This window comes from Varanus komodoensis, unplaced genomic scaffold (assembly GCF_004798865.1).
Source record: "Varanus komodoensis strain SLA01 unplaced genomic scaffold, ASM479886v1 scaffold11, whole genome shotgun sequence".
NCBI classification, from domain to species: domain Eukaryota; kingdom Metazoa; phylum Chordata; class Lepidosauria; order Squamata; family Varanidae; genus Varanus; species Varanus komodoensis.
The window spans coordinates 542,679-570,474 of record NW_025335317.1 but is presented as its reverse complement, the minus strand read 5'-3'; the positions used below and the strand labels follow the sequence as shown (position 1 = coordinate 570,474).

The 27,796-nt window shown below is 60.8% G+C and overlaps 1 protein-coding gene across 2 annotated transcripts; it reads left to right on the top strand.

Annotated features, from left to right (window-relative positions):
* PIK3AP1 (phosphoinositide-3-kinase adaptor protein 1) lies at positions 1-27,796 on the top strand. 2 transcript variants are annotated; one of them, XM_044420170.1, is made up of 17 exons: positions 1-388; positions 7,617-8,024; positions 11,708-11,862; positions 13,438-13,582; positions 15,482-15,624; positions 16,046-16,175; positions 17,087-17,283; positions 17,710-17,899; positions 18,700-18,780; positions 20,072-20,239; positions 20,784-20,849; positions 22,106-22,308; positions 23,736-23,808; positions 24,849-25,004; positions 25,574-25,644; positions 26,419-26,534; positions 27,199-27,796. In XM_044420170.1, the coding sequence occupies exons 1-17, from the start codon at positions 382-384 to the stop codon at positions 27,263-27,265; spliced, it is 2,376 nt and encodes a 791-aa protein (XP_044276105.1). In that variant the 5' UTR covers positions 1-381; the 3' UTR covers positions 27,266-27,796. The 2 variants fall into 2 exon arrangements, with proteins under 2 accessions (XP_044276105.1, XP_044276106.1); XM_044420171.1 differs by lacking the exon at positions 20,784-20,849.

Sequence of the window (27,796 nt, the reverse complement as noted above, 5' to 3'; positions counted from 1 at the left end):
GTCCCCCAGAGCCAGCAGGAATCCGTCCGGATCCATGACTCGGGGAGGGCGGTGGACCGACTGAGAACGCTCCGCAGGCTGCGGGAACTTCCCCTTCCAGCTCAGGAAGGGGGTGTTCAGGTGGGGGACGTCACGGACAGGCGCTACTCGCATGCAGCCCCGCGCCCGGCCTGAGCGCCCGCCTCTCCTGGGAAGGTGACCGCACGGGCGCTGAATGCAAAACCCCTCTCCGGCGCGATCCGCAGCGCTCGCCTGAAGCCGCCCTCGCCTGCTTCCAGCTAGCTCCGGCGGGGTTTCCGTCGGAGGAGACGCGCACGGGATCCCGCGGGAGTGGCGCGCACGGACGGACGGCCTCCGTCCGCGGCAAGCCCGCAGCCCCCAATGCAAGGTAGGACTCTCTCGCGGGCAGCAGGAAGCGGCCGCAGCGCACGCGGAAGCGAGGGAGCCGAGGGTTGCGGGCGAAACGCGCGGCTCGTGTGTGCGTGGTGCTCCGCGACGCAGCGGAGGGCGGGTTCACACGTTCGGGTCGAAAGTGCGGGCAGCCCGCTCCCCGAGGAGGCGCAGCCGTGCCGCCGGGGGCGCGTGCGCGTGCTTGCGGAAGTTCCTCTTTTGGAAGGGCCGCAGGCCCCTGCGCCCCCCTCCCGGTCCCCGCAGCGCGCTTTAGCCTGCCACTACTTTTAGGCGATCCCGCCGTTTCCCCGGGGCCGGCGTCTCCCGGAGGGTGGGGCTCGGCGTGGCGGGGCGCGGCGGCCCCCCTTGTGGGCTTTTAGGACCAGGCTCGTGCCCCAGAGACGCCGGAGAGGCCGTTCTCGGCCGCGGCAGCCTCCGCCCCGCGCCGGCTTGAAACAGCTGTTGCGCGTCCGAGCCTTGCGAGGATCGGTGCAGCTTTGGGGCAGATCCGCGTTCCCCGGTTTTGCTGCGCTGACCCGCGGGCGGCCTGATGCGCTGGCCGAGGCTTACCGGGCCCTGCCCTGCGCCGCGCCGACCCTGCCCCTCCTTTTTGAGGAAGCGCCTTCCAGGCGTCGGGGAAACGAGGAGAGGGGCGAGCAGCCCCGGCGCAGCCGAGAGCTAGAGCAAGCGCGGGCTGGGCGTGCGAGCGCCTGCACGCGCGGCGCCGCGACCCCGGCCAGGAGCGCCGGGCCGGCGCGCGTGGGAGGCGAGGGGAAAGTGGAAGGCAGGGGCGGGGAAGTGCTCGGCGCCCGGGCGGCCCCTCGGAGCCGGCTCCCCGAGCCCTTCCGCTCGCCTCGACGCAGCGCCCACCGCGCCCGGAGCGAGGCGGCGCTCCCGGCTGCCCGGCTCCTCGCCCGCTCGGCGGCTTCCTCTGGCGACCGTGGGCAGCGCCGCTTCGCGAGGCGCTTGTCCGGCATGGCGGCGGCCCCAGGTAAGCGCGGCCCCGGTCGGGCGCGGGACCCCGGAGCGCCGGAAGGTCGGCGCCGGGACCCTTCGCGGTGGCGAGGCTGCCCTGCCTGGCGGGGCGCGGCGCGGCGCGGCGGCCAGCAGGTCGCCTGCTGGCGTTGGAATTTGGGCCGCCCCGGAGCGTTTCCATCCCCTCCCGGTTACTCTGTCGTCCCCCGAGACTCCCCCCAGCCCGCGAGTGCGAGGAGCGGCTGCCGAGGCCTCGGGTTGGGTCGCCGTGCAGCCGAGTGGCTGGAAGCGCTTCTCCTTTTGGCCGGGCCCCGGCACCAGCTGGCTGCCCGGACGCGCGGAAGTAGCTTCGCCCGAATTTTCCGGATCCGAGCAGGCGGTTCGTTCATTATTTCGGCGGCGGTGCCCAATCCCGCGGCACAGAGACACACGGGCGGGCGCGACCCGCGTCGGGGCCGCCCGCGGCTTTCGCGGCTCCAGCCGGCGCGCCGCGGCCTTTGCTCTTTGCCTTCTGCGGCAGAGCCGAAGAGTGAAGCAATCCGTCTCGTTTCTTCACCGGGGCGTAGTGACCGCCCGAGTGCCCACCGCTGCCGCCTCACTGCCAGCTCCTCCTGCCTGCCACCTCCATTGCCCAGATCTGCAGTTGTGCAGCGCCGCTTTGTGCGTTCGCTGTGGCATGTGTGGCTCTTGGAATTGACCGACCGACCCGCAGTGCCTGCCTCGGCGCCCCCGGAGGGCAGCTGTGCAGCCCGATTCTAGGCTGATGCATCCAAGCGTGGCCGGTGCTGGTGGGGAAAATTGCTGAGAGGCGATTTCAAAGGGCCTCGCCGCCAGATAAAGGCTGCATGGGGTTTACGGCACAACACCTTTCCCCTCACGCCTCAGCCCCATCTAACTCAGCTGGGCGGGTGCTTCTAGACTGAAAAGAGTCATGTTCAGAAGGAAGAAGGCCCAAGCGTCCTTTCTTGCCGGGGATGCTGGCTGTCGGAGCGCAGGTCCCTCTCCATCCGTTCCTGAGGTCGCGCATCGGGCGGCTGGGATGCCACGTGTGGCTGTCGCACTTGCCCGCCCGCCCGCCCTCCGCCCTGGTTCTGAATAGCCTTGGCAGTTATAAATCAGCCGCTCAGAGGCCTTCTGGCCTGGAAGCGCCAGTTGAGAAATGCGAGAGTTGGTTGGAGAAACTGCTCAGCTCAGCAGCATTCCTGAACCTCTCTGGCCACGGGACTCCTCTTGGCCTCTCGGTTCCAGTGCCCGGCGCTGGAAGAGTGGCCCCTGCAGCACACGGGCCGTGCGTCTTTAGGCCACTGAGCGTGTTTGCTGCCCTTGCCATGCAGTTTGGCAAACTGTGGGCCCGAAGGTGCAGCCTGGTCCCGGGCCACAGGAGGTGCACGGAGCCGCTGAAACCGGTGGGTCTCGGAGCACCCGGGTCCCCGGAGCTCTGCGGCTGGAGAGAGGCAGCTCCGCCAGCACTCCCTTCCTCCTCTGAGCACAAGTTCCTGTGGGGGTGGTGCGCAAGGAGGAGCTCAGCCCTGCCCCTCGCTGTGAGGGGGTGAGCTGTCCTCACATGAGGATGACGCCCACAGCACCCAGCAGAGGAAGTGCAGCACGGCAGGACGTGAAGGCACGGCCAGATATTCCGCCCACGTTTGGCACTGGTGTGTCTTGGCGCTCAGGCATCCGAAGCTCCGGCTGGTGGCTCTGCTCGAGCACCGTGGAGCTCGCTGCCGCAGCCGGGGCGTGATGCTCCCATGCCCTTTGCTGTGGCCCCGCACAGCCACCGGGCTGCTCGCTCGCTTTGTCCGCCCCTCCACTGGTGCCTCCTGCCCTCCCGCCCCCAGGTGGCCGGCCATGCTGCTGCTCCGGAGCAGCGGACGAGGAGGAGAGAGACGGCTCTCTCTGGGCAGAGGTAGGCCCATTTGCGCCCGTATCCCCACATGCTCCCTGCACCTGCGTGGGACCACCGGGGCGCAGTGGAGTGGGGCCATGGGCGCAGGCTGTGTGTGCAGCTGCCCGTGAGGTTGGGCCCTGCGAAAAGCAGCAGCTGCGCAGCTTATCCGGGCGGCCCGGGCAGGCGCTGGGTGCGATGCATGGCTGGTGTGAGAAGCCTCCAGGCTGGAGCCCTGTGACCAGAATATTTGAGTCCCTTCCCCCGCACCAGCCCACGCGGTCCCCAAAGCCCTCTGGTGAGGTACTCGGGGTTCCCCATGAAGTGGGGGGCCACTGAGAGCCCACTGGGAGGGCCTCAAACTTGCTGCCACCAACTCTGTAGAACTCCCTGCCTGGCAGTGTCAGACAGACACAGATACTGCCTGCTGGAGACATTTTGATTTAAACTTGGCCCTCCGATTGAGCAGCCACAATTTTATTCTTGCAAGGTAATTGTAAACATGTTAACTGCCTAGTTTATTTCTGTTTTTCTTATCTGTGGCTCAGGGAATCTGGCTGGATGTTTAAAATGGGGTTGTATAAATCTGGTAAATGAATGAATTAGGGAGAATTCCCTGGGTTCAGGATGCATGCTTTTCCAAGGCAACCACGACCAGCCTGCCTACAGATCCCCGCACAATGCATTTCTTGAGAACCTTGTGGGATTCTCCTACAAGGTTTCGAGGTGGCCAGGCGGAGGGACGCGGTGGAGGTGGCTTGCCTGGATTTCAGCAGGGCCTCTGACAAAGTGCCCCTCGATGTCCCGGTGGAGAAAATGAGGAGCTTCGGGAGAGACCGAGCACGGTCCGGTGGATTAGGGATGGTTGTCGGACTGGGAGCAGAGGGCGACTATTAGTGGGGGACCCTCGGGATGGCGGACATGGACATTGATACTAACAGCGATTCCTTCACTTGATTGCCTGGGGGGGGGGGCTGTTTTTCAAGATCAAAGAAGGGGAGGGCTAAGCTGGGGGGCGGAGCACTTCCATTGGTGCTAATGGAAACTCCCACGCCCACCCACCCGCCCACACTCTCTCTTGGGGGAGAGAGTGGGGGAGCATGGAGTGGGGGAGAATTTAACGTTCAAACTTTCCATCCACTCCATTGTGCAGTTTTACACCTGCTCACAACCAGTGTACGTTACTTGTTCGGTGGATCGTGAGTGTGCGCAGAAAGGTCTGAACAGGGTTTGGCTGAGGCCCCGCTGCCACTGGGGTGGCCATGCCAGACAGCCCTCCGCCTGCCTGGCGCCTGCTGGCTGAGCCGGTACGAGGACCGAGATGTTCCTCTGATGCGCAACCGCCACTGTTTGGGGCAGAAATGCGCCCGCGCTTGCAGCGCAGCCCCCGCGACAGGAAGCGCGCACGGAAGCAGGGTGACCCTCCCGGCAGGTCCGAGCGCAGGGAAAGCGCCGCGGGAGCGCTGGCGCGGCTCTTCTTGCGCAGCCCCTTTCCAACAGCTGCTTCCCACCCACCGAAGGCACTTTCCGGCGATGGCTTTTTGCGGGGGAGCCATTTCAGGAGGGGCATGTGGAGCAGGTCCGCAGGGAGGCCTCCGCGGGGCTTTAAATTTCGTCCTCCTCTTGATCTGTAGGGGTGCTTCAGGGCCCCGATCCTGGAGTGGAAGCGCGGAGGCTGGAAGGACCCGCGGAGCTCTAGCCAAGCCTCGCAGAAAGCCCGTAGCTGGGGCCGAGCGGGCAGGCGGGGGAAGAGGAGGGCGCGTTGGGGCGCGGAGCCCAGGCGGTCGAGGAGCGGTTGCGAGACCCGGGCCGGGGGGCCCTGCGGGCGCGAAGAGCCGCGTCCCCAGAGGAGCAGGGCGGCCGGGGCCGGGGCCGGGGCCGGGGCCGGGGCCGGGGCCGGGGCCGGGGCCGGGGCCGGGGCCGGGGCCAGGGCCGGCGTGGAGTGGTGGAGAGGAGAGGCGGGCGGGCGCGCTCAGCCGAGAGGCATCCTTGGCTGGGCGCCGCGGATCGCTCGTCCGCCGCCCAGGCTGGATCCGCCGCCGAGATGCGGAGCAGCGCCCGCGGGCCGCTTCAGCCTCTCAACCGCGGGCGCGAATCCGCGCCGCCGCCTCACCGCGCCTGCCGGGCGCCCCGGGACCGGCTGAGGGGCAGGCAGCGGGCGGCTCTGCCTCCGCGCGGATCTGCAGGCCGGACGGGGCGCCCGGCAGGCGCGGCGCACGAGGGGCAGCCGCCTTGAGCCGGCGGAGGCGTCGGGCCCTTTCTGGTACCGTTGCGCAGCGAGCCGCGCCGCTGCACGCCCCCAAGGGCTCGCGGGGGCGGGGGAGCCCCGGCAGGGTGCTCGCGGATGCCTGCGGGAGCGGGGGCGCCCCACCACGTGGCCCTCCAGGTCCGGCGGCGGGCCTTTGGCCGGGGCGAGTCTGCCCGGGGAGCCGCTCCCCGCGGCGGCTCCCTGCGCCAGAGCGGCCCGAGCGCCGGGACCGACAGCAGGGGAGCGGGCGAGCCGAGCCCCTCCCGCAGCGAGGCGCGGCAGCCCAGCTTTCGTGCAAGCGCCTGTGCGCGCTGCGTGATCTGCAGAAACAGGCGAGCCGCTGGGCTGACGTGCGACTGAGTTCGGCTTCCCCCGAAATCCCTGAGAACTTGCGGACTCGCTTTGGGGCTGTTCCAAATACACTGAACGGAAGTTTCGCTCGGATAACCTTTAGACCCATTTTCAGTGCCTGATGGCTCCCAGCTTATAATTTACTGCTATTTAACAGCACCTTCCCTGCTAAGCTAACATATCCCCAAAGTAATATGCCACTCGCTATAAAAATAGCCACTGAAACATGAAGTGCCAGTGTCAGGGAGGCTGCCTGGAGCCCTGCGGAGCACCTTCCTGGGTCACAGGCGGGCTCCCGCATCCTGGGCAAGCCAGTCCTCCCGGTTCTTCTCTTCCCTGTTTGGTTCTGCAGGGCGGGGATGCGGCCCGCTTCTTGCCCCCTGCACCGAATGCTCCCTCCCAGTGCAGCACACAGCGCCCTGCCCCACTGCTTTCAGGAACGAAGGGGGGTGGCCCCCCACCCTCGCACGTCCTGCAGGGAGGCAGCTGGCAAGGGCTGCCCCTGGGCCCGCGCGTCAGGCAGATCGCTGGTCAGAGCCGTCCAACTTTCCTCCAGCACTTTCTGCCTGTTCCTCACAACCCATTTTGTGTCAAAGCTTGGCCACAACTTAGCCAAGGAGTCCAGCTCACACTACGAGTGAGCCATGAAGATAATGCCTCCGTGCACGTACAAAGTGCCTTTCTCTCTCCACTGAATTTAGACAAAACACAAATGACAAAACAAGCATAGGAATGAGCTGAGGGGGGGCTGTGCTGGGTGGGGGGACTGGAGGGGAGCACTCAGCCCTCAGAGCGTGTGGGAATCAGGCCAGATCGCTCGGGCTCCAGTCCTGCGGGTGCTTCCGGGGAGACGGCCCCACGGAACCCCCAGGAGCAACTGCAGTCGCTCCTGCCTTTCTGCCCTGCCTGCATTAACTCCTGCTTTCCAGTCGATGCTGTAGCAGGAAAATGGCAACTGACGGCGTAGCTCTAGAAATCTTCCTCGGCAAACGTGCCAAATCACTGTTTCCAAACAGCTGGAGAAGAACGTGGGGAAGGTCCACCCATCGCTCCATATAACATCCAGTACAATTCACAAGGTCTTGTGCCCACCCACCTGCCCCCACCCTGAGAGCTCCCGGACATGCTCTGAGTGGAGCAGAGCAGAGCAGAGCAGAGCAGAGCAGAGCAGAGCAGGAAGCCTAGGACAAGGGAGGGCGGAAGAGGCAAGGGCGACTGGGAGTGGAGTGGGGGGCCGGAGCCAAGCAGCTCGCTCCGGCGGGGCCCTACAAGGGCACTGTGAACAGCTGGAGGGCTGCGCTGCTGCTGCTGCCAGCGCACGGGCACCGGGGGTGCCTGGGCGCGTGAGGCGCCCTGGGCGCCTGGGGCCATGTTCCCCAGCAGAGGCATCAGCAGCTGGCTGGGCAGGAGGGGCAATGGCAGGGCAGGCCGCAGGGCGCATCCGTGGAAGGGCCTGGTGGAGACCCAGGCCTGCTTCGCTGCCACAGAAGGGGTGACGGGCAGAGCTGTGGGCCGCAGCAGCCGGGCCGCGGCAGCCAAGGGCCTTCCAGCGTGAGGCATCGCGTCCCAGCTGCGAGAGCCGGGAGCAGGATGCGCAGGGAGAGAGCCGTGGCTCGTTTGCAGGCCGGTGCTGTCCAGCCTGCAAGGGACTTTGGCTGTGGCTGCCACAGGCGGGTCGGGCCGCAGTCGCCCACGTGCCGTGGCCCGTGTCCCGCCGGGGGCCCCAGCACCTGTGCACAGCCCCTCTCCCTCCTCTCTCCCCCGCAGAGGTGCGCCCTGGCGCATGTGACGTGCTGATCCTGTACGCGAGAGATGCGGACGACTGGTGCCAGTACCTGGAGAGCCTGCTCTGCTTGGGCCGGGACGTCCAGAGCTGCTGCCTGGAGGGTGGAGCGGCCGTCCTGGCCGGGGCCCTGCAGCGCTTCCGGGGCAGCGGGTGCGTCGTCCTCCTGCTCTCCACCGAGCTGGTGCAGCACTTCCGTGTCCCCGCCGTCCGCCAGAGCCTGCAGGACGTCCTCCAGCCACCGCAGAAGGTGGTGAAGCTGTTCTGTGGCGTGGAAGAGTGGGAGGACTACCGGCACTTCTTCAGGGACTGGCCCCGCTGGAAGCCGCTGACCTGCGACGACGACCCGGAGGCCTACGTGAATGCCGTCGTGAGCGCTATTTCGGAAGGAGGTGAGCCGCCGGCACCGGCCCTCACGGGCTCAGCCACCCTCCCCGGCAAGGCCAGTGACCCCAGGGTGTCCGCGCTCAAGCCGCTCAGTCCGCATTCCTCCCGTGGCCCCAGGAGCCGCGGTGTGCCGCTGCCCGGCCTGCTAGAGCGGCCCGTGCCGAAGAGGGAGGAGGCCTGGGCAGGAGCGGCTGCCACTGGACTCGTGGGCACTTTCCCTGTGCGGCAGCACGGCCGGCTGCAGGAATGGCCGCCCGTGCCGTGTCCGGCTGGTGCAGCAGTGCTGGGGCTTGTCCGGTCCGGTCCGTGGCTTGAAAGGAGCTCCCGCCATGCACGGACAGGGGAAGAGGCGGAGGGAGAGGCACTTTCATGCTGCGCAGCGAACACGCGGCGTCTGCATTCGCTCTGCTGCCTTCCCTCGGGGCAGGGACACAGCGGAGAGCCTCCCTGTGCAGGGGCAAGAATGTCTGCTGGCGCAGTGCGGCCTGCGCCTCCACGGGGGTTGTGCGGCCCTCCAGAGTGGGCCACTCTTTGCTGGTCTCACCCACGGACACCCCCTTGCAAGCGATGGCTGGTGCGGGCCCGGATCCGGACCAAGGCCCTTGCGGCAGGCCGGGGCCGGGTTCCCTCCCTGGTGTGGGTCCCCATGGATTGAGGGTGGCCCGTTTGTTCCTGAGAGGAGGATGTGCCTGGGGCACCTCTGCAGGCAAAGGACGTGCCACTGCGGGGGCTTCTGCGTGGATCAGGGTGGCCTCTGGCGTGGCTGCACTGCCTGCCTGGGGCGTGTGCCCCTGGGGAGCCCCTCTCCCGCCACTTCTCTGATGCGTGGCCTGAATGGCAGACTTGTGGGACAGGAGGGCAGCACTTCTAAGAGGCCCGTTTTCCCACCATTCAAAGAGGAAGGTCAAGATCTCGTCTCACTGATAGCAGAGCACAGGGCACAGAACGATCAGTTCAAGCCGCAACAGCCCAGGTTCAGGCTGGACATCAGGAGGAGCTTCCCCACGGTCCGAGCAATGCGACAGTGGAGCCAGCTGCCTGGGGAGGCCGTGGGCGCTCCCACGCTGGGGACGTTCAGGAAGAAATGGGCAGCCTCTGAGTGGGAGGGCGTGACGTGGTGGCCTGCACCAGCAGGGGGGTGGACTTGATGGCCTTCGTGGCCCCTTCCAGCTCTACTCTTCTATGATTCTAAGGTTCTTGGCAGGCTGCCTTTGTAGCGAAGATCCAGAGTGGCCACAGCCAGGAGGAGAGCCATGTGGGCGCTAGCACAAGTCTGTGGCTTTCCTGGAAGGATTTTCAGAAAGCAAGATAGTCATGATGGCAGTGTGGAAGGATAAGATCTTGCCCTGCCAACCGCAAAACCCATCGAGAGAACACACGTGGCCTTCAGCTGGCGTGATCCGTATCGCCCGGGTGCTTCTGCAGTCACACCTGCCACCTCGGGGCGCGTGCAGCAGCGAGACCTCTCTGCGCGTCTGCCTGCCAGCCACGTCTTGTGGGCAGCGGCTGCATGTGGGCATTGAAAGGGTGCAGAACAAGAAGGGGCAGTCCTGTGCGTGAGACTCGAGGCAAAGGACGGCGTAGAAAAGCTTTTTAATACATACGTAATGAATAAATAATTGGCTAGGTCAGAGCATTTGCAGGAAAACATTTAAATGCCCACGTCTTTAGAGAAAACTGCCTGGCCCAGGAGCACGGCGGTGATGGTGAAACGGCTCTGTGAGGGGGATTTATCTTTCTGCACGCTAAACGGGGCTGCTGAGCTCTCGGAGTCAGGGGGAAATTGGTGGCAATGGTGGCACAGACCCTCGAGTGCCTTGTATGGAGCAGCCAGGTCCTCAACAGAAGCAGACTGTGAGGGCGCAGAGGCCGGGGTCTAGCCTTGCGCCTCCAGGTGGGGAGCAGCTTCCATGCCGCTGCAGCAGAGGCTGGAGGCTGAAGCACGAGTCAGCGTCACTTTGGCATGCACTTGGTTCTTCTAAATTCTGCTGTGGCTGAATGGCATGAAAGGAAACATAACAAGGCAGTTCTCGGAAATGGCGATCCTGTCATCATGATATTGACTGTACCAGAAAGCAAAACTTGTCCGCTCCAGTAAACAAAGCTGTTGTTGCGAAAGCAGGGGCCTGAGCAGATGGCGATGGATCTGGAATAACAGTTCTCTTAAAAATCAGTGGAACAATCGCACTGAAAAGCCTGCCCGGCCTGCCTGCCTGCTGTTGGGAGCCGGGATGAGTCAGCGTCATGGGCCGGCCAGCTCTTGGCGCAGCTGAGCTCGAGGAGGCAGTTGCGGCACCTCCTGCTGTGCCAAGCGCCCTTCGTGTCCCTTCCCCAGCACCCCCAGCGGCACAAAGGAGGCCTCTCCGGCGCCTTCTGCGCATGCTGCTCCTCCCGCCCGGCAGCCCCCCCGGCTGCTTGGCTCAGGGGCAGCAGGTCGACTGGCCACACGGGGGCCGCTGGGGGGCTCTGAGCAGTCCAGGATGGCCAGCAAGTGCAGGGCTGCGTGGCGTCCTGCCCAGTCCCAGCGGCGGAAATTCAGCTCGGGGTTGCCCTCTTGACCCTCACGGGCCTCTTGAGCATCTTGAAGCCAAGACATGCCTTTGCCAGTTGAACCCGGGTTTCTCCCAGCTTTGCACCCATCGTGGAAATGAATCATAGAAGAGCAGAGCCAGTGTGGCGCAGTGGGTAAGAGCGTGGGACTGGGACTCCCACGATCTGGGTTCTAGTCCCCACTCAGCCATGGAGCCAGCTGGGTGACTCTGGGCCCAGCCTACCTCACAGGGTTGCTGTTGTGGGGATAAGATGGAGGAGGAGAATGATGGAAGCTGCCTTGCGCCCTTCGTAGGAAAAAGGCAGGCTGGCGCAGGACACCACGTCACACCCTCCCACTCAGAGGGCTGTCCAGTCTCGTTCCGAATGTCTCCGGTGTGGGAGAGCCCCCCACCTCTCCAGGCCGCTGGTCCCACTGTCCTATTGCTCGGACAGTGAGGAAGCTTCTCCTGATGACCAGCCTGAATCAGGGTTGTTGCAACTTGAATAGATTATTCTGTGTCCTGCGCTCTGGCATCAGCAAGAAGAGACCTTGACCTTCCTCTTTGTGACAGCCTTTGAGGTACTAATAGAGGGACATCTTGTCCCCCCTCAGTCTTCTCTTCTCCAGGCTGAACATGTCCAGTTCCTTCAGCCTCTCCTCACAGGGCAGTGCTTCCAAACCCTGGATCATTTGTGTTGCCCTCCGCTGGACCCTTTCTAATTTTCCTGCATCTTTCTGAAATCTTGGTGCCCGGAACTGGACACAGGACTCCAGGCGAGGTCTGACTAGTGAGGAGTATATAGGAACTACTCCTTCTCGTGATTTGGAAGTAATACTTCTGTTAATGCATCCCAAAATAGCATTTGCCCTTTTGGCGGCCGCATGGCATTGTTGGCTTATGTTGAGCTTGGTGCCCACAATTACTCCAAGGTCTTTTTTGAGCCCAAGGGAGGCTTCTCGATGCCAGCGGATTCGTCTGAGGGCGCAAGGGAGAGCGTCCCATCTCCGAGCAGCATGTGCAGCGTTTTCAAGCAGGCCTGCTTGGTCTGAGGCACGCCGAGGTTCTGCTTCCTTTTAAGGTGCTTCCCTGGTGGGGTGAGGAACTTGCGGCCGAGCCACTGCTCGAAACCACGCTGCCTCTTCTGCTCTGCTCAGACTCTGGCTGTGACTCCGTGACGGACGCCGAAGGGGATGATGACCGGGGCCAGCAGGGCCTGCCGTGCACGCCGGCGATGAGCCTGCCATGCCGGACCTCGGAGGGCACCCCGGGAGCCCTGGCCGTGGTGCTGCCCGACCGCATTCGCTGCGGGGTACGGTATGGCCTCTGCTGCCGCGTGTGGGGTGGGCCGCTCCGGGCTCGGGCTGGCCCAGGACGGCCCTGCGGGGGGACAAGCGGGTGTCCCGTGTGCTCCTCCTCCAGACACGCAGGCCCTCCCTGGGGCCACCCACGTGCGAGGGGAGGGGCTGGGCAGGCAGCGAAAGGCCCCATCACGGGAACTTTTTGCCCAGCCATCCTGTTGGGGGGATTTCCAGGGGAAATGGTCTGTCTGTCAGGGAGCTTAATCTGCCCCCCCCCGCCATGTGTGGCAGCCTGACCGAATCAAACGGAAAGCGCGTCCTCGTTTAGCATGACTTGTGGTCCGGCCAAGCAGCCCAGTCTTCCTGGTGCTGCCGGCAAGCCTCGCGTCACCAAGGGGCACGGAACAAGGGCCCCTTCGCTCTCCCCCTCTCGCTCCTGCTCGCCCCTGCTCGCCCCGTGGCTTGGAAGATGCTCCCAAAAGTGTTCCTGGTGAAACAGCAGGAGCCAGAGGATCAGCTGAAGAGAGCCCCGGCCGCTCACCCCTCCGCTCCACGGGGAGCCGGTGGGCATTCACATTCCAGGCAAGAGCAGCGCTGGACGCGGCTTGCTCTGGAGCGCCGCTGTCCTCCCGTCTGCAGTGCTCCAGGTGGCCCAGCCTGCTTTCCCACCGCGGCAGTCCCTGAGCGTGCGGTCGGCACCTCACCCACCTCCGAGGGCCAGGGAGGACTGGGAAGGGACGCCTGTTAGCTCACTGGGAGCAGGGCCTCAGGGCAGCCTCCCAAGAGGCGTCCCGTGGCGGATACTCCAGACCATGGGCGAGGCACATGGATTTGCAAGGCCGATGTGGACAACGTCTTGTACTCACTGGTCCCCAGGCTTCCCCACGGATGCCGTGGGCGGGGGTCAGGGTGCTGGCCTGGGGGCTCGGGAGACCCGAGCCCAGTCCCCTTCTGGCTGTGGAGGTGACTGGGGCATGCTGGGCCAGTCGCTCGCTCCCAGCCTCGCCTGCCTCGCAGGGTGGTTGTCGTGAGGATGCCACAGAGGGGAGGCGAGCCTCACGCTCCACCTTGGGCTCCTCCTAAGAGGGAGAAGGCCGGGGACAATAGCAGTGGCAGTTGTGCCCGAGTTCGGGGCCTTGCGGTCAAATGTCTCGTAAGGGGCAGGCGTGGGGAAAAGAGTGTGGGTGGAAAAGGAAGTGGCTGACCAATGGGAAGGCTGAGCAGCAGGTGCGCGGTGCGCGAGGGAGCGCAGTCGGCGCCCCGGGGCCCGCAGAGCCCCTGCAGCGCTCGCGTCTCCGGCCCTTCTCCCGCCCTCTCCGGCAGGGCGCGGGCACCGGCCTCAGAGTCCCGCTCTGCGCGGTGCAGAAGGCTCCACCTCACGGCTTGCTGCGTGTCAGGCGCTTGCCTCTCAGCTGATCGGTCTTGATCATGCTGATCCCTTTTGCTTGTGGGCAGATAGAACTGCTCTGTCACTTGCTTTAGTGCTTCTGCATCTGAATGCTTTCCCAGTCCCGGGTCACTGTGGGCATGTTGTTTGCAGGACGGTCCCAAGACGGGGCTTTTTAAATGTGATCCTCCATTTCCAGGTGCAGACAGTCGTTTACGTCATCCTGAAATGCAAGTTGGATAGCCAAGTAAAAGTGGAAGTGGAATTTTCCTCGGAGGGTCGCCAGCCAGTGCGAGTACCAGCCAAGATGGAGAACGAATATGCCGTCTCCGTCTGCGCACCTGGTAGGTGCAACCATGAGCCCTGTTTGCCAAGTTGCGTCCCTGAGGCAGGGCAGAGCGGCCGACACTCCCCTGTCCCAGGGGGCAGTGGCAAGAGGCTGCACATGCGCAGCAGGGGGTCCCCGGCCAAGGCCCCAGAGCAGCCCCTGGAAGCGTCTTCGGTTTGCGGCGATCCAGAGAGGGGTGGGGCGGTGACTGGGACGCATCGATTTCAGCCGCCCGTGCTTCCTGTTTTTGCTCTTCTGAATCAGCCTGAAGTGGGGGCTTCTGCCTCTTTGGGGCTGAGGCACGAGCTGCAGATGTGTGGGGATCAGTCGCCACAGGAAGCAGAAGCCGAGCCGGGCTTCCTGTTTCCCCCACTCTCTGCCAAACATCCCAAGCTGCAGTTCTAATTTTCAAGAAGTTACATTTTTAAAAGCTTCTTTCTGTCTGTCTGTCTGTCTTTCTTTCTTATTTTATTTACTTATTGATTTATAACTTTTCTATGCTGTCTCATCACAGACGTCTTGGGACGGTTTATAGCAGATTAATACAATAAAATAAGAATAGAAATAAGAGTAACAGTTGCACAGCATCCGGTGTTAAAATATAAAACCTCTAAATAAAACAGGTTAACAATTACAATACTGTGAGAATAAAAAGGGTGTCGCCTGATGCCAAAAGGAGAGAAGCACTGGGGCCAGGCAGCCCTCTCTGGGGAGCGTGTTCCACGATCGGGGCGCCACCGCAGAGAAGGCTCTCCTCCGGGTAGTCACCCTCTTGCTCTCTTCCAAGGACGGCTCCCAGAGAGCTTTTCTGAGGTTTTCCAGTGTGGGCAGCACTCTGCACATGTGCTTAATAGTGCTGCGGTGCAGAACGCTCCTCTCTCCAGGCCCCCTGTCCATCCATCCATCAGTCTGTCCGTCCGCCTCTCTGCCTGCTGGGCCACTGGTCTGTCCATCCTGTGCTGGGCCAGTGGGATGGACTGGGGGTCCCGTCAGTGCCCCCCACCTCCCTCCCAGGAGCCTCTCCACCTGAGCTGACGGAGGCCGTCTGGGCTGGGGCGCCAGGGCCCCAGACCTCCCTTTGGGGGTGCCCACCCCCTGCCAAGGTGATATTGTCTGGAGCGGCTCAGGATTCCCCGGCCTCCAAGGCAGCCGCGGGACTGTCCCAGCATGCCATCAGCCCCACACACGTAGCAGGGTTTGTCTCTTTCCCCTGGGCGTGGGGGGCCCTGAGGAGGCCCCTTTGCCGTGGTCAGGTCCCCTCCCGCGGGGGCTTAGATGGATGCTGGTGTGGCCCTCTGTGCCTGTCCAGCTGGTCCCCCCACAGGGGCTGATGTGTCTGGAAGGCTTCCGGGGGTTCCAGCTGGCAGAGCTGCCAAGACCCCACTGGAGCTGTGGAGCACAGAAGCGGCCTAGGCAGCTGACCCACGGCTCCGGAGCGCCCTGCCTGCAGTCCATCCCGAAGCAACGAAACAAAATGGGTACAGCTGGAGAGCAGCTGGCAAGATGCTCCGAGCGGAGGCAGTTCTGGGTCCCATGATATCCACCGGTCCTTTCGTGGAAGCGGGATGCCGCCTCAGATGAGCGTGCGCCCCCTCCGTGGCGTCTGCCGCTTGCCTTAGCGCTTTCTCACCTGGACCGCGTCTAAGCCGCAACCGGCGCTGGGGCCACCAGGTGTGGGAAGAGTCACAATCCAGGTAATCGCTCAGGAGGCAGATCCAGGGCTGGAGATGCAGCATTCGGATTAGCGCCAGAGGAGCGAGGTGCTCTGCAGGGCCTGCCTGTCAGCGAGGCTGGGTGCGCAGTAGCGTCCCTCAGCCCAGGCAGCGGGCGCAGACGGAAAGCGGGCCTCGTTGCTCTTTGGTGTCGTGACCCTGCTTTGGGACGCGGTGGGTGATTGCTCTCTGTCTGCCCACAGAGTTGCCCCCTGGAGTCGTGGGCCTGCGGCTCTTCTCTGGGGACTTAGCAACCGCTGAAGCGAGCGTCCGGTATTACACTGACATGGAAGAAATCGGCCACCTGCTGGCTGCAGCGGCAAATCCGGTGGAGTTCATGTGCCAGGTAAAACGCCACGGTGGTGACCGGCGGGACAGAGGACTGAGCCCGACGAGCGAGCCACCCGAAAGGTGGCCGCCTGCACATTCAGCTTGCCCAGCATGGGCACAGGAGGCGCCCTTGTGGGCAAGGCAGGCCATGCGTGGTGGCGACGTGCGTGGAGAGGTGCCCGCTCCCACTGAAGGTGCTTTGCTCCCCGAGGGGCGTTTCTTCTGGGTTATTTGAGCTGTGTGCTTATTGATATCCTGCCCTTTTCCTTTTCAATGACTCGAGGCTGCTTCCACGAGTCTGCTTCTCCTCCCAGTCTCCTCCTCCGTTTTTAAATTTAACATTGTATGTGTTTAAAATGATGGCCAAACCCACCCATAGCAGAATCCAGCACTGGCTGAACTGTTAACGGCACCGGTGGTTCTCCTCTTGCACGCAGGCATTTAAAATAGTGCCTCGCGACACCGAAGTGCTGGACAAAATCCTGACCGAGTCCCTGAAGAAGAACCTCCCAGCCTGCGGCTTGCACCTCTTCGGGATCAACCAGCTGGAGGAGGAGGACATAAGCAGTGAGTGCGGCCGTGGCTGGGAGGCCCTCTGTGGGCGCCGCTCGGGGCGGGAGGATGCGGGCCGAGGGCATCTCGCCGGAGGAGGCGGTCTGGGCTCCCGGCGCATCACGAGCCGGCTGCATGAACGGGTCCTTAGCTGGGATGCGGATGGCCCCTTGGAGCTTCTGCCAGCTTTCCTGGAAATTCCACCCCAGTTTGACTTTCTCATTCATATTTTTATTGAGAAATTTTATAATTGAACAACATAACAAAATACAGCAGAAGACTGACTCAAAATGAAGGGCAAATGTTCCATTTATTTATTAATTAGATTAATATCCATCTTTTTTCTCAGCAAGCAAAAAAGGAAGAACGGGTGCCACACCTGAGAGACAGTGCACAATTTAGTGAGGTCTTTGTGCTGTTGCGATTCGCAACGCACAAGGGCAGTGGGGCGGTTGAGGGGGTTCGAGGGCACGCTGCTGGCTCTCGCGGGGCAAGAGGGGCTGGGTGTGTACTGTCTGTGTGACGCAGCAACCGTTCCAGGCGGCAAGCCCTGGTGGGTTGTTGCCCTTACAAATGGGACTGATTCTCACGGGGCGGCTTGCTCCTGGGCAACAAGCCGCCCTTCCAGCGCATGGCTTGTCCGTGAGCTTGTTGGAGCCTCAAGGAGCTGCCAGGCTGTCCGGATCCTGGTGAGCAACCCGGGGGGGGGGGGGGGGCAGGCAGCACCTCATCCGGGCCCCAGAATCCTTTGCGAAGTGCGGGGATTCCACCCGGGACGAGCAGGAGCTCCTCCGCGCAGCTCTGAGGGCACCTGTAGTACCGCGTGGGACAGCCATCGGGCGATGCAAATTTCCTGCTCTCTTTGTAAGCCTCCTATTTCCTGCCCGCGTCGTAGCTGTTGTCGTTCTGTTCCCCTCGCTCTTCAGGTCAGAGGGACGAAGAGCTGCCGACTCTGCTGCACTTTGCTGCAAAATACGGGCTAAAGAACCTCACCGCCCTGCTGCTGACGTGCCCAGGAGCCCTGCAGGCCTACAGCGTGGCCAACAGGCATGGCTGCTACCCCAACAACCTGGCCGAGAAGCACGGCTTCAAGGATCTCCGGCAGTTCATTGATGAATACGTGGTGAGAGAAGCAACCCCGCTTCTGGCCGGCGCCGCGGTGTCCCAGAAGCTCTTTAGAGCAGGGATGGGCAACCTCCAGAGATCGGGGTGCCGGTTCACCCATGGGCTGCATCCCTGCTCGCAGGTCCAAAAAGCAGGGACTCGTACAGGAACATCCAAGGAAACCTCACCTGGAGCTGCCGTGGAGCGCCCACGCAGTCACCTTTGGCCTTCTTGGTGCTCTGTAGCATCTCCAGAGAAAATGTAGACAAATGTCCGGCTCCCTTTGCGGGGGGGGGGGGGTCACTTCTGGCATGAGCAGAGTTCACTTTTGTCTGGGTCACAAATGTTGGGGTGCCGAACCACTGGGCCTCAGTTTCCGCGGTGCGGGCCCGGAAGCACGGGTGCGCTGCCTCGGAAAAGAGCCGGCTGGCCTCCCCCTCTCTAGGAGACGGCAGACATGCTGAAGAGCCACATAAAGGAGGAGCTGATGCAGGGCGACGAGGACGGCTCCGGCTACGAGTCCATGGCGCACCGTTCCACCGATCTGCTCATGAAGTGCTCCCTGAACCCCGGCTGCGACGAGGAACTCTACGAGTCGATGGCCAGCTTGATCCCCGGTGCCACGGAGGACCTGTGTACGTCCACTGCGCCATTCTCCCGCTGAAATCCGCTTCGCTGCACTGCGAGGCGGCACTCGCATGCACTCGTGCAAGCGCCGGGGGATCGTGCGAGGCACGTCTCTTGCACTGCCGCCTGGCCGCGTGGCGCGGCGTGCCCGCTCAGATGTCTTCGGCTGTGTCACTGTCGATGCAATGAAGATACCGTATGGCTGAGATACTGGCGCTTAAGAGTTTTCACACATTTTTAGGAGCTGGGACCAGAAGGTCCAGATTGTGTGTGTGTGTGTGTGTGTGTGTGTGTACATTTGTTCCCTCCTTCCCATCAAATGTGCTAAAAGAGAAAGAATAACCCCGTTTCCCACGCCACACCGACACCTGTCTGTTTGCAGAAGGGAGATGTTTACGGTAAGGAGCGTATGAATTAACAAGTTCCGCTTGTTTTCCTAGTTTTTGTCAACGGCCTGGACGAACGTTGTCTCACAGCCAGTGTTGTTATGGCATATATAGAAGTGGTTTCTTTCCTTTGGTTTTTTTATCCTCCGCTCTTTCAAGGCCCAAGTAGATTTTTTTAGTGAATAGCCTTGAAATACTTGGAACTCTTTTTCTTTGTATGTTTTGTGATACTCAGTTTTCTATGCTGGTGATAAATGGGCTGATTCACCTGCTCCAGGGTGTGCGTGTGCTCGTGTGCACGGTCTCCTGGCGAGGGCTGCTTCTGGTGCCCTTGCCTGAGGCAGCCGCCGTGTCAGGATCCTTCCTCAGGCGAGACTTGCTCGCAGAGAAAGGAGAGGATTGTGTGCCTGTGTGTTTTGCAGACGTGGAGATGCTTCGGTCGGATGACAGCGGCCCCTGCGCACGGACAACAAAGACCTATATGATGCGCAAGTTCTTAGAAGGTGAGCACGTGGGGAAGGCAGAGCAGGAGCACCCGCTCTCTGAACACCCGCGGGGGGGTCCCGCCACGCCCAGCGGTCCAGCCACACCCAGCCAGTCGTGCTCCTTCTCTGTGCCGGAGAAGCGCCAGGAGCGGTTTGGTGCCAGCCGGGTATAGAGGCCACTGGTCCGAGCGCGTGCCTGCTCCCGTCCCTCGCCTCTCCTCGCTGGGGCTCTCTTGCTCCTGGATCTTTCTCCTTGCCGATGAGGCGATGGGGTCCAGAAGGCCAGGCACGCACCTGACTCAGGTGGTGATGCCAGTCAAATGAAGCGATCTACAGAGTGTTGCAGTGGCAAAAGCCAGGCAGCTGGACACAGCCACTTCCATCATCCACAGCATCGGCACATGCAGCTTCACCCGCGGGTTCTGCCACGGCCGTTGCGAACACAGTTACCTTAGTCACCAATCCGTTGCTTCCCCGCAGTTTCTTAGCCTAGGGTTTAAATCCTGGCGCTGAGATTTGCCTAATTCTGTTTTTCCAAGCAGAACCAAATCAGGCAACACTCAGCGTAGGAGCTCAGCTCTTTTTGCCTTGGCATTTGGGGCAAAGCTTGGTTTCCAGCTGGAGTTCCGTAAAGCCACCCCACTTCTCTGCCGGCACCATTCGGAGCCTTGGCACTGCCATGCGGAGCATTCCGGGTAGAGCTCGGTTAGGCACCCAGCTGGGGCGATTCAAGCGCGCCCTTTCCCTTGAGTGCCAAATGCATCCCGCTGGTGCCTCCACGCCCCGCTGCTCTCCGTCTGCCTTAGTTTTGAGCAGGCGCAAATACATCCGAGTTCTGCAGAAAGGAAATGACGGTGTCGGGTGGCTCTCCTTATTTTTTAAAAAGTGCTTCCACCAGGGGAGCCGCCCGGGGAATGGGGTTGGCGCTCCAAGCACTGAGCTTACCTGTGCAGCTTCACGAAAGTGCAAAGCACATGCCAAACACACAGTTATGCCATTCTGATTTCTTTCTGGCTAACGTAGCACGAACCAATGCAAATGGACCCTGCGCTGACTCCATTTCAAATGAGTCCACGGCCGTTTAGCGCTCTGGCTGCCTTGGCTGACCGTCAGACGGAAAGGAGAAAGAGAACGGGACTCCATCTCAGCCTCCCTCATCCACTAACCCTTTTCATTCTGCTGCTCTGAACTTTATGCTTTGCTCAATTTTTATGTTGCTTTCAGGGGAGGAACCCCTTGAAAAGCCTCAGGACAGTTTTGGTTGTGGGACACAGGGCGTGCGCATCTGCTGAGTTCTCCCGTTTCCTAGGCGTACCTGTGGATGTGCCGGAGCCCAAGGAGGGTGAGGACAAGGCGCTCTACCACACTGTGGAGCACGACAGCTTCCCCCATGAAATCGTCAACAGGCCGCCAGTTCCTGTGCCGAGACCCGATGTCCCCTCGAAGGAGCAGGACAAAGAATCTTACATTTACAAAGGTGCTGGCTGGGCCCAGCGAATCTCACCACAATTTTGAAAGCCGGGGTCCCGTGATAGGCTCCCAGTCCGGGCGCTTCTCACAGCCATTTCACGCTAGCACTCAGTTTTAGCGGGTTTCTCCTCCCAGTCCCAGTGTGAATTCTGAATTCTGGCAAAGTACCAAAGTACGGGACACGGAGAGGGCTATGGGAGCGACACCCTTCCTTGCGACCACCTGAGCGCCTCCAGGGCCGTGTGGGGCCTCGGCTGGGCTCACTCCCAGAAGGTGCTAATGGGGAGGCCAGTTTATGGGGACAGGAAGCTCCACATGGGAGGCACAGGCGGAGCCGGCTGGGGTGTCCCAGGCCCTTTAGAATCCCGGACCTGTAGCCTTTACCATGCAATTTGGGTCCAGGATTGCGGTGAGTTTTGTTCTTTGTTGTATTTATGCTGCTTTTCACTTCATGTTTGCATTACATTTAAATCATTTTAAAGTTTAATATTAGCTGTAAAGCATCAGAAGATTTTCATAAACTAACAACCAAATAAATCGTATCTGTCTAGTATTTGCAAGTAAAAATCAAGAAAGACCTGGGAACCTCTATGTGTCTGCAAGAAACATTCAGAAAGGTAAGGCCGAGTTCCCATGCGCTTCCCATTGCTCAGCAGGCTCGTTCCTGGGTGTCCATAGCTGGGCATTTTATTTGTGACTGTGACGCACAGTCGAGGTCCAGGGTTCGACCACTCTTCCTCTGCCTGTGGTTGTGGCCGTGGTGGTCGTGGCCGCACAGAAGAGCCAGTGCCATGTCGTGGCGAGAATGCTGCACTAGCCAGGGCCCCGGCGATCCGGATTTGAGCTTCCACTCAGCCATGATGCTCCCTGGGTGACTTTGGGCCAGTCACTCCGCTCAGCCCAGCCTACCTCACAGGACTGTTGTTGTGAGGATAAAAGGGAGCTATCTAAGCCTCCAAAAATCAAGCCAGAACCTTCCCTGGAAGCACAAATGGCAAAGCTGAGGCTGTCGTGCTCTGGGCACATCAGGAGGAGGCCGGCCTGCCCGGAGAAGGCCACTGGGCCAGGGGAAGTCAGAGGCCGAGGAGGGACATGGAGACCAAAGGCGAGGTGGCCTGGCGCCATCAAGGGAGCCGCAGCCCTGAGCTGAGAAGCAGGACTGTGAAGGAGAAGACATTCTGCAGGGCGGTCAGAGATGACTTGACGGCACACAGCCACAACAAAGCTGGCCTGGGTTCCTCACAGGAGGCCGAGGGCAGGAGGCACATGCTACGCAATAATAACAACCACAGCAGCAACAACCAGAGCAGGCCCAGGAGCACAGACTGTCAAGGGTGCTGATGTTCTTCACATCTACTGATCATGGTGAACTTTAGTCACAAATTGAGAAACTGAGCGTGGCTTTGAAGCCCTCCTGACGTTTATCCTTAACATACATTAGAGGAAGAATCTTAACAAGGAATAAAAGAAATAGCTATGCCAGGAAGCTTACAGCAAGGTTTTGTCCCCTGACTAACAAATTTCCAGAAATTTTACATCTTTAGTTTTACTTCAGGACTTTAGAAATCCTTTTGCATGGTTGAAGGCACTGAGCACTGTATGATCACTTTGCTTCCAACACATTATGCATCATTCTAAAAGACAGTATTTCAGTATACAAAACATTTCATTTTTATTTTTTTCCCTTTGGAGAAAAGAAAAGCAGTCTATGAGAAACAAAATGGGGTAAATGGGTTAGTCTGAAAATGTTTCTACATTTTCCTCTAGGTCTTCACATGTCTAGTCATGTCATGCGATGGAACTGCCTGCCATTCCAAGAAGCATGAAATAAGTTGATCTTGCAAGTGCTTGCTTATTTCCTTTCCTTTTCCAGAGCCAGGAGACCCTGGTCCGAGCCAGACCCAAAGCAGCATATACGACCCGTTTGCCGGGATGAAAACCCCAGGCCAAAGACAGCTGATCACGCTGCAGGAGCAGGTGAAGCTGGGCATGCTCACGGTGGATGAAGCCGTCCTCTGCTTCAAGGAGTGGCAGCTAAACCAGAAGAAGAGATCGGAGTCATTCCGCTTCCAGCAGGTCTGTGGTCCAGAGGCTCTTTCAGAAGCAAAAGTGAAGCCGCACCCAGCACAATCTGGCCTCACATCGCTCTGGATTCGCTTTCCATGGCCAGTGCGGGGAAACGAAAAACCTCCGGCTTTCCTTTCTGTGTCCTTCCAAGAGTGGCCTGGCTGAGTGCAGGACTTCCTGCAAGCACAGAAGGGGCTCTGGGGTGAACGGGCGGCAGGCAGCCCCAGAAGGAGCCCCCGAATCCCTTGGCAAGAACGGCAGGGCCACCCTAAGGGTGGGCGACCCCCCACGTGCCTCGGAAGCCATCTGGGCTTTGTGAGGGCTCCTCGCAAGAACGCAGGCAGCTCTGAAGGGCTTCGCAAGGAAGGCCTGTGAGCCCCCAGGGCAGGTGCCCGCCTTCCCTGCCACCCCCCCCACCCAACAGTGGTCCTGCAAAGCTCGGGGCACCCCTCAGCAGCCCCAGCCAGAAACGGGGGAGGCGCGGAGTGAGCCCTGACCCGAGTGAGTCTCCGAAGAGGCGGGTGCAGTTGGAGCGGCTCCGTCTTGCACCCCTGGCCCATCCTAGCCATTCCAGACACCCCAACTCACGCTGAGCAGTCCGCAGCTCCCACCTGGCTGTGGGATTGTCTTTGGAGCCGCTGTGCCTGCCTCCCTCTTCCACGGGTTGCTCTAAATTTGAAAAATGCTCTGGGTTAAGACCAGCGCACGACTGCGATGGGCAGGCACCGGTCGGGGCAGGCAGGAGGCTGAATGGTGGCAAGGAGTGACTGCTAGGGTCCAGGAAGTGATCCTTCGTCCTGCTGAATGACTGCAAAGCCCATGCTGCCGTGGGTGAGGCAGTGATGGTGGGCAGACCCCCACGGCTGTGCAGGCTTTTCCCCACCTCCTCCAGAAGCTGAGAAGATGCTCAGCTGCTCACTGCAGGGGGCCGCCCTGCAGCGCAGTGGGCAGGACAAGGGTGGGCGCGAGGGGTCCCGCATGGCCCGGCGCTCCGAGGGCTGGGCTGGGAATCTGGGAGCTCCTGGTTCTGGTCCCACTCAGCCATGGAGCTCCCTGGGCGACTGGGCAGTCACAAACTCCCAGCCCAACCTACCTCACAGGGTTGTTGTGAGGATAAAATGGCAAAGAGGAGAACCTTGTGATTTGCCTTGGGTTTCTTGCAAGAGCAAGCAACCGTGGTATGAATGCAGTGGAACAACATCAACAGACCTAGAAAAACATGGGAGGGTGGACTGGGCAGCCTGGGAAGTGGCTGAGAAGCCACTCCGTCCTGCTAGCCGATCCTTTTCCGAGCCCCTATGCATGGACTCCTCAAAAGAAGACAAGCAACCCATTGATCTAGTTGGATTACATTCGATCTTGGCAGTTTTGTGCAACGTGATGGGAAATTGCCCCACTTCATGTAGCTGTTTTCTCATGCAATTGTGCAATTCCAGGAAAACCTGAAAAAATTGCGTGACAGCATCACTCGACGACAACTTGAGAAGCAAAAGGCTGGCAAACACGCAGGTAAAATGCTTCGTCAGCCGGTGGCTGCATTCAGCCAGAGATGGAAAAGCTCTCCCTCCGTCCCTCCGCTTCTATTCTAGTCACGGTGCCTTCCATGCTAATGGCCGGTTGCACCTCGTGCACGACCCCTGCTTTCCTCAGTCCATGTGCCTTGGAGGCCTCTCTAAGCTGCTCAGCTCAAACATGGGAGCCACGAGGAATTGTTTCTAGTCGTTTTCATGCTGTCCTGCGATTCTGAAGGCCAAACAAACCCACCCGTTCTCTGTCAGCGTTCTGGGACACATGCAGGATCATGAGTAGGAACACTATGGTGGAGACAGGGACCGTAACACCACCTTGGTTACGAAGACGAGCTCTTCAGAAGAGCTGTGCTCCCATACCCTGGGCAGCCACGAGCGAAGAATAGCAACCGTGCGCTCTGGAGACTGCCTGCAAGCCGCCACAACGCCCTCCGCCAGGTCCTCGAACGCAGGGCGCGGGTGCCTCTGCAGCATGCAAAGGCTCTCTGCGTGTGGGGAGAGGGGCAGAGGGCCCGGTGCAGCGTTTTTCTGCGCTATACCGCAGCGGCAGGAGCCTGCCATGGCTGCGTGGGGCACTTTTCATTTGACGGAGAGAGTTACTTGGCGGGAAGAACAGCACTCCGGCTGGGCTGGGCATCGAGGCGCCCAGCAGCAAGGGAGCTGAACCCACGAAAGGTGGCATCTGGCTGCGCCAGCCCCTTCAGGGGGCCTGCACTACAGGGGGCTCTCACTGGTCTCACAGAACGGCCCTGGGTACCCGTGTCGCGGTCGTGCCGCCCAGGGCTGCCCAGACACCGTCCGCGGGAGCGGAGGAGAGGGAGACGCCTGGGCCCGGAGCAGGCTTCCCGGCCTGCGCTTTGGCGGAAGTGAGCCAGTCGGATCCGCCTCCTTGCAGTGCCGTGGGCTGTGTGGATGGCCGGGCGGCACGTGCCTTCAGCCTGGAACACAGCCTGGCCACACACGTTTTGCCCTGTTCCTGCGCTCAGGCAGCCATCCCGAATCCCGACACTTCCCTTGCAGACCTGCAGATCACGGTGCCTGTGGGACATTTGCAGAACGCTCCCAAGAAGCCGGAGTTTGGCATTTATGAGTTTGGTCCCCGGAAAAGCCTCATCCCTCCCAGCAAGGAGATACAGCGAGGGGACTGGAGAACGGAGAGCACGTCGAGCACCACCAGTAAGCCAGTGGGCGGCCAGAAGCCCGGTGGGGGCACGGGGATGCGGGGGCCCCCAGCGGCCCGGGAGGGCTTGCGGGTGGGCAGCCGGGCACCGGCAGGGCTGCTCTCGCGTGCCTCCGAGCTCCCAGCAGCTCAAAAGCAGCAGGTGCCGCAGTGGGTGAGCCACGTCGCAGCCCTGGCCGCGTGGACTGAGGACCTCCTCTCCACCCTCCAAGAAGCCATGCCAGTTCTTCCCTTGCATAGATTAGATGACGTAATGCTTTAATAGCCGGATTGACGCACAAGTGGATACGGTGCAATTTCACAATGAACGAGCAAGATTTTTAAAAACCTCCTCCCTTCTGAGGATGGCACATGGGTCCTGGCTGTGACAAGCAAGTGACTGAATCTTTTTAGGGAGACTTTCCCATTTCAAAGATTATAGGGCTAGGAAGAGCGGGGCTTTTAAGACCTGGGGAGGCGGCTGACGGGCAGCCTCTGGGAAGGAAGGTTGGGTGGCCGAGTCCTGCTCATGAAATGCCAGGCAATCCCCAGCTGCGGCTGGCTTGTCTTCTCCTCCTCTGACCAGGTAGTTCCAGCAACCGGTCCAGCACACGGAGCCTGTTGAGCATCAGCAGTGGGGTGGATGGAGACAACGAGGTAAAAGTTCGCTGCGACCGTCCTCGCCGGCCAGTGCTGGCAGCTGTGCTGAGCTCCTCCCAGCCGATTCTGTGTGTAGGGCAGCCGTCTGCTCCGCGATCACGCGTGTTGTGAGGGGCCCGGGCAACAGCCTGAGTGGGGGCTGAGAGGTCAGGCCAGGCAGGCGGGCCTAGACAGTGGAGCAGTGGGGGAAGGCCACAGGCCGCAGGGAGGGAGCCAGTGGCAACAAGGTGGCTGTGAAAGCGTTTGCTGGGGATTTCAGCGGGAGCGGAGAGAGAAAAAGGCGCACCCACGGCTGCCAGAGTGCGAAGGCAGCTGCAGCTGTGCAGACCTTTGCCACTGCCTGGGATGGAGGGCCGCTAGGAGCTGCATCCCCACCTGCCCAGGGGGACAGGCGCAGGCGCAACCGGGGCAACCTGGCTCTCGCCTTCTGTCCAGCAGCGGCGGCGGCCGGGAGCTCCCTCAGCACTGCCCACGGACCTGTGGGGGCTCTGCCCTGCCCCCACCCCTCCTGCCTCTCGTTATGAGATGCCCCATGCCATCTATGCAAAAGGAAGAGGGTGAATAAATGAGTCGCTATACTGAAGGCCGAAAATGGAGCATTAAACTGACAAGTCAGCACAGAGATTTTTTTTCAAGCTAAACTTTTTAAAAGCTTTCTTAAAAGCTAAACTTCGCTTTACTTACGTTTAGAAAAAGTGGCAGTGCCACTTGCAAGGAAATGGATTTAACCTGGATTGAAAAACTTACTTCCACATTTGCATCTTTGTGCAGGATAACGAGATGCCCGAAACAAAGAGACCCTTTGGCAGCCCGGCACAGCCAGTGGACAGACAGTCCCCCGTGCAGTCTGGGCGGCCTCCGCGAATCCCCCCGCGCGGCGCCAGCAGGTTTGTTGTGGCCGCCAGCAGCACCTGCCCCTGCCGCCGTGCAGAGGGCGTTGTGCCAGTGGCTGGCTCGGTCAGGCCCTTCCCAGGAGGCCCGGGATCGGAAGGAGGCACAGGCAACCACAGCGAGGAGGGGGATGCCAGCAGGAGTGGGCCGAGGGGAACCCGCATGGGGATGCTTCCAGGATGTGAGCGTAGGGCTAGTTGCAGGCCGTGCTCTGGCAAGCGGGATGGGCGGGGGTGGGGGGACTGCCCCAAAGCCACCATGGAAGGATGAGCTCCTGGGCTGACTCGGCTTGCAGTGAGAACCTACGGTTCAAGCAGCCCCTGGGTTGCTGCGCGCGCCAGGGAGGCAGTGTGCTGGGGTGAGGCTTCCCTTGCTGCTGCCACTTTTAATCTACAAGCTGCAGCCGGCGCCCTCGCAGGTGAGCAGTGGTTGTCCATTACTGATCAAAAGTGGCCTGTCTCTTCCCTGCTCTCTCCACCTCGTCTCCGAGGGCCATGGCATGTTTAACCTGTTGGCAGACACCTTTACATGCATGGCCCATTCCTTCATACATGAATCAAAGCTGCAACTATCAGTCTTTTTTCCCATCTTTGCAGTTCGACACATGTGCACTGCACCAAATCGATTGCCGTTCTCTTCTTTTGAAATATTTTGTTGCAGACCTTTGAGCAGTGAGAACGTCCACCCTCCACCGGTGCCCCCCAGAGGTCGCGAAATGCCACACTGAATCTTCAGAATGGTGAAAACAGATGTGGGATCACATTGCCTCTACAATTAAGGCGGACTTGCCAGTGGTGATTGCAAAAGTCACTTCAGTATAAGACTTTTCCTCAACCCACTCAAATGAAGAATTTTGGCACAGGTTTCCTTCACAGCTCAGTCGAAGCTTGGGGGAGAAGCTGCTGCAGACCTCTGAAAGGCTGCATTTTCAGGACATGAGCTGGTGTCAGCACGGGAAGGACACGCTGAGCTCACTGGGAGGTGTTTGATTGGGCTGTTCTAATCACACCAGTCCAAAGGTATCGCGAGTTTTCAACGATCTTTCAACATCAAAATCTCTGCAAGTTGAACTTTTCCTCTGTTTATCTGCAAATGAGGTAGTCAGCTGTGGGGTACACTGGAGCAATTCCTTTGAGATCGTCCCAAATGCTACTGATTTTATGATGATTCTGTATGTCAGACTAACCAGCTGCTGGGTAATGTTGTTTTTCAGATAATGTAACAGTAAAGAAACACCCTGCAGTGTTTTCCCATGTAA

Excerpts from the sequence above, each read along its gene's own strand:
- PIK3AP1 (XM_044420170.1), top strand. Across the intron at positions 25,005-25,573 it reads GAGCACGTCGAGCACCACCA|GTAGTTCCAGCAACCGGTCC; the intron begins GTAAGCCAGTGG and ends TCCTCTGACCAG. Across the intron at positions 25,645-26,418 it reads GGGTGGATGGAGACAACGAG|GATAACGAGATGCCCGAAAC; the intron begins GTAAAAGTTCGC and ends ATCTTTGTGCAG.